This window comes from Merops nubicus, unplaced genomic scaffold, assembly GCF_000691845.1.
Source record: "Merops nubicus isolate BGI_N331 unplaced genomic scaffold, ASM69184v1 scaffold30158, whole genome shotgun sequence".
In the NCBI taxonomy this organism is placed as follows: domain Eukaryota; kingdom Metazoa; phylum Chordata; class Aves; order Coraciiformes; family Meropidae; genus Merops; species Merops nubicus.
The window spans coordinates 2,194-10,655 of NW_008625599.1; the positions used below are offsets into that span (position 1 = coordinate 2,194).

General features: G+C 56.1%; 1 protein-coding gene across 2 annotated transcripts; it reads left to right on the forward strand.

Annotated features, from left to right (window-relative positions):
• Nucleotides 1-456: 456 nt before the first annotated feature.
• HAGH (hydroxyacylglutathione hydrolase) lies at nt 457-6,465 on the forward strand. Of its 2 annotated transcripts, XM_008945735.1 has the most exons (8): nt 457-641; nt 1,109-1,173; nt 1,988-2,105; nt 3,372-3,480; nt 4,303-4,406; nt 4,822-4,923; nt 5,401-5,480; nt 6,245-6,455. In XM_008945735.1, exons 1-8 carry the CDS (start codon nt 537-539, stop codon nt 6,342-6,344), a joined length of 783 nt encoding a protein of 260 aa, XP_008943983.1. In that variant the 5' UTR covers nt 457-536; the 3' UTR covers nt 6,345-6,455. The 2 variants fall into 2 exon arrangements, with proteins under 2 accessions (XP_008943983.1, XP_008943985.1); XM_008945737.1 differs by lacking the exon at nt 1,109-1,173 and having other exon boundaries at nt 472-641; nt 6,245-6,465.
• Nucleotides 6,466-8,462: the final 1,997 nt, after the last annotated feature.

Consider the following 8,462-nt stretch of genomic DNA (forward strand, 5'->3'; position numbering starts at 1 on the left):
ATACAGCAGTGTGTGTGTTTCTTCCTTTCTCCTTTTTTTTGGTTGTCTTTTGGCTGTAACATGGCCTTTGGTGCTTTTTTTTTTTGCCAAGTCACTATCCTAGGCTGACCTTTGTCCAGCTGTTCCCTCTCCCTTCCACTTCCCTGCCCCTTCCAACCTTCTCCAGGGGAGGTATGGTGCTTTCCCTGCACGAGCACACCTCTGGAACAGAGGGCCCTGTCCTGCTGTGGTGATGCCACAGGGCACCAGGAGCCTGGCAGTGCTTGGGGCACAGGGTGGCACAGCCAGGCACCGAGGCTCCGTCCCACGGTGGCCCCTCTCCCTTTCCCCTGAAGCAGGCAGCTCGAGCTGTCCCTGCCCTTCCTTCTTTGGGGGCAGTCAGCTGGGGGACCTGCTGTGCTCCACCCCACTTGTTCCCCTCCCTGGGGCTGACCTGGTTTGATGTTTTGGGGTCCCCAGGTCTGCTGGAGCTGCGACCTGCCTTCCTGCACACCGAGCACGAGCGGAGGGCGCCGAGGACGGTCACCCAGGCAGACATGAAGGTGGAACTGCTCCCAGCCCTCACAGACAACTACATGTACCTCCTGGTGGATGAGGAGACAAGGGAGGCTGCCATCGTTGATCCTGTGCAGCCCCAGAAGGTAAAGCTCTCCACTGCCCCGGGCAGCAGGGTGCTGCAGCTCCGGGCAGTCCCTCCAGGTTGCCACATCCACGAGAGAATTAGTCACAGGCTGACTCAGGCATGGGGGAAAGTCAGGAAATACTGGCCGTGCACGGGGTGGAGAGGGCTTCACAGGCTGGCTGCTGCTGAGCAAAGGCAGCTTCTCCCTGAATTCAAGAGTTGTTGACCTGATTTTGGGTTTTGCCTGTAATTTGATGTAGTGCAGGGAAGAGGAAATGGGACTGAGGGCTTGGTTGTGGCTGGCTGGAGCAGAGACCTCGTGTCCTGATCTGTAACTACAACCTGGGGAGGGCTGAGCTCTCTGGAGAGCTGCTGGTGTGGCTTTCCACCCCTGGAGCAGTCATGTCCAGGTTCTGCCAGGAGCTAGGTGTGCTCTGAAGCCCTTTTGTGTGAGATTTAATGCTCGTGCTGTGCCCTTGCCTGCAGGTTTTGGATGCAGTTAAAAAGCACGGCGTGAAGCTGACCACTGTCCTGACCACACATCATCACTGGTAACTACCTGCTGCTGTGGGATCCCTCTGCTTAGACACAAACAGCTGAGAAATTTGGCTTTTCTGCATCAAGTTGATCTTCTCCAAGCAGGAGCTTAGGAGTGAGGAGAAGGATGAGGGCTCAGGAATGTTCAGTGGTAGGAGGAGAGCGTTAGATACTGGGAGAAGAAGTGATCAGTGTGTGGGGTCTGGCTGAGCTGATTTTCCTGGGGCAGCCTCCTGGGGCAGGGCTCCTGTGCTGGGAGTCAGGAGGGTGTTGATAACACCCGTGTTGTGACTACCCCTGAGCAAGGCTCACACAGCACCAAGGCTCTTTCTGACATTCCCCAGGGGGATAGGAGGGGCAGGATACTGGGGGGAACATAACCAGAGTAGCTGACCAAGCTGATATATTCCAGACCATATGATGTCAGCTCCACTATAAAGCTGGTACAAAGGAGGAGGAGGAGGGGCTACTCCTTGGTCCTGTGGAGCAACTGCTACATGTTTTGGAGCCCTGCTGACCAGGGAGGGGCCAGACATTGCTTGGGGATGGGAAGTAGAGCATAAATCAGTGGGTTTTTTTTCTCTTCACTTCCATTGCTTACCTTTGCTTTCTAATTAAACTGCTTTTGTTGTTACCCACAAAGGGTTTTGTCTCCATCTCATTTTCCTTTCCCCTTTTGCTCTGAGGGAAGGTGGTAGAGTGGCTGGGTGGCCATCTCTCAGCCAGGGTTCACCCACCACAATCAGAAGTGATCACCCCCAGGTTACCCTTGTGATACAAGTTAGGACAAATGTATCTTCATCCCTGCCCAAATCCATCTTTCTCCAGGGACCATGCTGGAGGGAACGAGAAGCTGGTGAAGCTGGAGCCAGGGCTGCGTGTCTACGGAGGGGACAGCAGGGTTGGAGCACTCACACAGAAGGTGTCTCACCTCACCTCACTGAAGGTAAAGGGAGTGAGCTGCAGGACTCTGCTGGGGACATCCCCTCCCCTTTGTGTCACAGCTCTAAAGCTGGACTGATGGGATCTAACCTGAATGAGTCCCGTGGTCACAGCACCTTTCACCCTTCTCCAGCCCTGTGAGCCATGACTCCTCTGTCTTGTTTTGGCTGGTGGTGGTTCACTGATGAGGACGTTGGCGTGGCTCAGACCTGGGGCACGCTGGTGTCCACGTGCTCCCTGACAGCTGCTTTAACTGGGGTTAAAGCACTGAGGTGTGGAAGGTTCTGAGCACAGGGACAGGGCTGGTGCTCTGCTTGGAGCCTGCTGGGCAGCAAACAACTGCGAGTGGTCCTGTCTGGGCAGAGCCTGGGGCACAGGGTGAGAAGGTGCCTTTCCAGAGCTAGAGCAGCAGACCCTGCTGGCCCTGAGCTGTCTGTGTGCACAGGAGCTGGCAGGTGACACAGACCACTGTGAAACGTGCAGGGTGGTGTGAGTGTCACTGAGAGGCCTGTCCTGTGGGAAGGGGGCACAAAAAGCACGTGGGAAGATGTGCAGATTAGGGCTGTGGGGGAAGCAGAGAATCAAAGACTTGGGTTTGGGTGGGAAGGGACCTTCCAAGGTCACCCAGTCCAACCCCCCTGCAGGGACAGGGACATCTGCAGCTAGAGCAGGGTGCTCAGAGACACCTCCAACCTCACCTGGGATGGTTCCAGGGATGGGGCAGCGACCACCTCTCTGGGCAACCTGGGCCAGGGTCTCACCACCCTCAGCATCCCAAATTCCTTCCTTCTCTCTAGTCTAAATCTCCCTTTTTTAGTTTAACGCCATCACTTCTTGCCCTGTCCCAACAGGCCCTTGCCCTCCTGAATGTGTTAAATCCTTCCCTTTTTGTGAGTGTCATCCACTTCTTCCCTCCAGCCTCAGTTTTGTTTGGAGCTTTGTACACTTGATGAACTTTGCTGAGGATTTTTGCCTTGCTCTGGATCTGCTGGCTCTTGCTGCCAGCCAGGCCCTGAGTCACCCTGTGTGGAGATGAAAGAATCCACCAGTTCTCTTTGTCACAACACCTGCTAGGAGCAAAGAGCTCCCTTCCAAATCTGTAAAACATCCTTGCTGGCCTCTCCCAGGAGCAGAGCTGATGTTTACTGCCCAGCTATGTGAGACTTTCCCTGCAGGACCCCCGGGCCGTTGTAATGGTTGCAATTCTTTTCTAACCCTAGAGATGCAAGCAAACTGTAGCTTCAGCTCCAGTCTTCTGCCTTCTTCTCAGGTGGGATCTCTAAATGTGAAATGCCTCTGTACGCCGTGTCACACTTCTGGACACATCTGTTATTATGTGACTAAGCCAAATAGCTCCGAGCCACCTGCAGTTTTTACAGGTGAGGAGTTGGGAGGTTGCATTGCCAGCAGTCTGTGTCTCAGAGAACTGCACTGCCCCTGTGTGCTGCTCCCTCTGTGCCCTCCTCCCCTGCTGCCCTGCAGCTCCTCCACATCCTCCTCTTGCCCCCTCACCGACTCCTGATGGGTAGTAGTGGTAGGTGAAACCCCTCTGGGTTGGTAAACTCTTGCTGGACACCCTGCAAGCAACACCAAGAGTGTGCCCTGGATGAGTCAAGTCCTACATCTAGCATTTTCTTCCTGGAGAGGAGAGCTGTTGGTTTACTGCCTCAGACCCTGTTGCTTTTCCATGTGTCTGTGCCAAAACTGAGAGAGGAGAAAACAGAGAAGTGAGAGTGGGCTGGTGCTGCCTCTGGAGTAGCCAGGTTCTGGATCCTGCTTTGCAGAGGAGGGTTCCCCCTTCCCCAGAGCAGCACCCAGGCTGTGCCCCCTCTCCTGATGGGCATTCAGAGCTCGTGCCAGCTGCTGCATGGAAGAAGCAAAGGCTGTAGCTAGAATTTAGGGAGCTCTGGGGAGAAAATGCAGAGGCAACTCATCTTCCTTCAGCTCCAGAGCAAAGAGGCTCCAGGCTCCTTGTCCCCACTGAGGGACAGGAGGCTGTCTGCAGGTAGGGAGGTGCTGGCAGGCTGGGGGGTTCCTGCAGCAGGAGCTGTTTGCCACGTGGCAGCTGAGCCCGTGGCGGGCAGGGTGGCTCTCCCTGGGCCACAGCAGGGACAGTGGTGGCAGGAGTGAGCCCCCGGGCACCCCCCTGTGCCCACACTGTGCCCTCCCAGCCCTGAGGCTGTGTGACATCCCCCTGGCAGGAGACACGCTCTTCGTGGCTGGCTGTGGGAAGTTCTTCGAGGGAACCCCAGAGGAGATGTACAGAGCACTGATTGAGGTTCTGGGGAGCCTGGACCCCCAAACGGTACGTAGCCCCCCTGGCCAGGAACTGCCACGGGCACCAGAGCAGCTTCTCCCTGAGAATCCTGCCCTTCAAAGAGGGTGTTTCTCAGGAGTCGAAGGAGTGGCTGCAGCAGGGGTTGTCCTGGCTGCTGAACAGCTGCAATACCCACCCTGGCTGTGGCTGTGCTGTGTGGGGAGGGAGCTGGGGCTGCTTGCTGAGCAGAGGTGTTGAGCTGGGCTGCCTGGGCTCTGCCATGGCACTGCCACTACGTGGGTGCTGCCTGGTAACTCCCAGCACTTCTCCTGGGCGTGTCTCCAGTGGGAGTGTCATCTCTCCTGCAGGGCTGGCTCCCTTGTTCCTGCTGTACTGTAACACTGGGGGTGGTCCCTTTGTACCATCACATCTACCTGCTGTCACTCTTCCTTTCCCTTCCTAGAGAGTTTACTGTGGCCATGAATACACCATCAACAACCTCAAGTTTGCTCGACACGTTGAACCCCATAACGTCGCTGTGCAGGAGAAGCTCTCCTGGGCCAAGGTGAGCTGGTGCTTCCTCCCTGAGACCTGGTGCTTCCTTCCCTGGTGCTTTCATGGAGGCAGAGCCTCTCTGAGGAGGGGGAGGAGGGAGGAAAATGGGGAGCAAGAGGCTGAGGGAGGGGGGTTCAGAGCCAGGAGCTGCAGCGTGTTGTCCCCCAGGGAGCGGTGTGGGGGGAACAGGGTCTGTGTGTGGCCCAGAGAAGGTGGTTTGCTGTCTGGTGGAGATGTGACCCTCCCTGGAAACCTCTCGGTGTGATAGCAGGCTGATGTCTGCCTGGGAGGGTCAGCTCTGTCCCAGGCCTCTCTGTGTGCCCCTCTTCTTGTCTGCCCAGCTGTTGGGCATGGCTCTGGGAGGGGCCTGGCCTGAGGAGCAGCTCGGGCAGCTGGGTGCAGCACTGACCCTGAGTGCTTAACATCCAGGATGTTTCAGGTTCACCCAAACACTCCTCACTAAGCAGAGGTCTCTCCCTTGTTACAGGCCAAGTATGACAGTGGGGAGCCAACCATCCCCTCCACCATTGCTGAGGAGTTCACCTACAACCCCTTCATGCGAGTGAGGTACAGGGGAGATGTGGGCCTGGGAAGGGCCCTTGAGTTTGGAGGGGGGATGTAAGGAGGAGGAGAAGGTCTGCAAAGAAAGAACCACAAGCAGGAATTGCCTTCCTGCCTCACATAGCCCTGGTCTGAGGCCCTCCAGACCCTCCTAAAAACACCCCTGCCATCCTGGCAGCAGCTTGCTGCAGGGTGATGTGGTGCCAGGGCTGAAGTCCCTGACTCAGGAGGCAGAACAAGCTCCACCCTGTCTCTGTGTTCCTTCATCACGCAGCTCTGGCAGGGGCCCTTGACTTTGGAGGGGGGACGTGGGGAGGAGGAGGAGGAGGTCTGCAAAGAAAGAGCCACAAGCAGGAATTGCCCTCCTGCCTCACATAGCCCCCTGGTCTGAGGCCCTCCAGACCCTCCTAAAAACACCCCTGCCATCCTGGCAGCAGCTTGCTGCAGGGTGATGTGGTGCCAGGGCTGAAGTCCCTGACTCAGGAGGCAGAACAAGCTCCACCCTGTCTCTGTGTTCCTTCATCACGCAGCTCTGGCAGGCAGGCACAGCACGAGGTGCTGCTGGAGGCCTCAGAGTGTTCCCAATTTCCTCTTGCTGAGCAGCAATAAACCCAGCGAGCCGATAAGCCTGTGCCAGAGTCCCCAATCTTTGATCTTTTAAGTGCAACATTTCTTCTCCGTGCGGGCGAAACGTGATCCTAGTGACTTCATAGGTGAGATTGGATCTTGCAGCCTTTGCATTGGCTGTGCCTGGTGTTCCCTCCTGGCAGGGAGAAGACAGTTCAGCAGCACGCTGGGGAGACAGACCCCATCCGGACGATGGGGGCCATCCGAAAGGAGAAGGATAACTTCAGAGTGCCAAAGGACTGAGCCCTCTGCCTGGGGCATTTCCATGTCAGTTGACGTCTCCTTTAGACTATTTTGAACCTTCTGTTGTGGTTGAGACAGTCCTATTTAGGTTTTTATTTTGTTTTAATTCAGGAACAAAACAAAACAAAACAAAAAAAAAGCACTTTGCCCTTGTTGAGATGTCCTGCAGCATATTTATGTGATGATGAAGAATATTTATCCTTCTGTTGCTGGCTCTCAAAGCTGCCACGTGTAGGTTGTTTTCCAAGTGCTGGTACGTGGCTCAGAGCCTGGGGTGTGGGGAAGGGTCAAACCTTGAGGTCTAGGAGAAACCTCCTGCTAGTTTTGTAGGAGCCTGATGCGCACGCAGAGGGTGGGACTCTGGGCCTGAGGTGTCTTCAGCTAAAATGGAGACAAAATGCAGCAGCTACAGAAGGCAGGAGCTGCGTTGCTGGGGGAAGGGTTGGACTTCTCCTCCGTGCTGCTGAGTCTCTTGCTTCTGGCTTCACTAATCCCAGTTTTGGTGGTGGATCCCCTCTGCCCCCACCAGCCCGGGGCTGGCTTTGTGCAATAGGCAGGGAGCTCTGGCTCTGGGAGCAGCACTCGGGGGGCTGCCCAGAGCTCTCCCCCACCCCACGTCCCCTGTCCTGGGCTGTGGTGGCTTCTCCAGGCAGCAGCATGTGGCCCTGGAGGTTGTGCTGTTGCTTGCTCCCTTTTGCTCTCACCTGCAGCCTGCTGCGTGTCCCTGCTCGCTGCTCCTCGGCGTGACCCACCTGGCACCTCTGCTGGCACCACCCTGAGGAGAGAAGGGACTTGTCTGCTGCTTCAGAACCCTGGGAGCTCCTCACCAGCCTGTCCTCCTGCAGAGGCCTTGCTGCCAGGCACTGTTCTGGGTGCTGGGAGGCTCCAGCTCACCAGCCTGACTGGGAGCAGATGCCCGGAGCTGCTGGGGTTGATCACCCACCAGAAGGGCCACAGAGCTGATGGTGGAAATGGAGAAGGGCTCCATGTATGGCCAGAGGAAACAGGGCTCAGAGCAGTGCTGTGTGACCCCAGCTGCTCTGCAGGGAGGGGACAGCCCCTGGGGCTGGTTTTCTGACAGTGTGTCGAGGTGGGTGAAGGAGAGAAACTCTGGGGAAGAATAAATCCAGGTTTCCAGTGAGTGGGCTGTGCCCCTCCAGCTGTTTTCCAAGAGGAGAGCAGGGTGGTGGGACCTGGCAGGCCTGGCATCTGTGTCTTTCATGCATCTTCCTCCTCTTAATTCTATTTTCTTCCGTGTTTCTTGCTCTTGGCTGCACGCTGCAGATCTGCTCAAGTACAGGAGCTCTTCAGACAGCAGTTTTGCACCTGAAACTACCAAAAGATTGAAAGGATTTTGGTTCAGGTTTCTCCCCTCTCCCCTGCTGGGCTGGTGACACCAGGATGGAGCCTGTCACCTCCTGGGTGTCCCCCTGGGGTGGCTCTGGGCTGCTGTTCAGCACCGTGCTGAATGGGAGCGTGTCAGTGGGGTTTGGGGTAGCACCATTTCTTTATTTGCTTTAAAAAGGTAAATTCTGTGTGGTTGAGGAAGAAAAATGGTACCTAAAAAACCTTCCCTGCTTCCTTAAACTTGAATGCTTGTGCTGCTACAACGGAGCACGACTGTTACTGATGATTGTGTGACAAAGGAGCAAATAAATAACAGCTGTAAACCTGGTGTCTGTGTGGCAGGGGGGAGCAGGGGGGGCCTTTATCTCACAGTTTTGTTGATATATTTTATACTAGCAACTGAAGTCAACCCACTGGAAGCATCTTTCCACCTCATCCTGCAGGGGAGCAGGTGGCATTTTGGGATCCTCTGAGGCTTTATCCAAACTCTGGTTTCTTTCTGGAAGAAGGACTGAGCACGTTCAGTGCTTGTGATCTCCTGGCAAGTGCTGTTCCCTCCTGCACAAGAGAAGTTTGGGGGACCCAGAGCTGGGAGGGGAGCCAGGGCACAGCTCTGCTCCTGCCCCACACCTCTGCTGCGGGTCAGAGGCTTTCCCTGGAGCTCTGGCCTCCCCAGGACTTCCCTCCTGTCTCCAGGACTCCTCTGTATCATCTCATCTCACCTAAGTGAGAGTCTCTGGGGATCTCCCCCTGCAGTGCTGGGGCAGCTCT

Coding starts and splice junctions, on each gene's coding strand:
- HAGH (XM_008945735.1), top strand. CDS start 537: ATGAAGGTGGAACTGCTCCCAGCCCTCACAGACAACTACATGTACCTC. Junction 1,174..1,987: donor CTGACCACACATCATCACTG/GTAACTACCTGC, acceptor ATCTTTCTCCAG/GGACCATGCTGGAGGGAACG. Junction 3,481..4,302: donor GCCACCTGCAGTTTTTACAG/GTGAGGAGTTGG, acceptor TCCCCCTGGCAG/GAGACACGCTCTTCGTGGCT.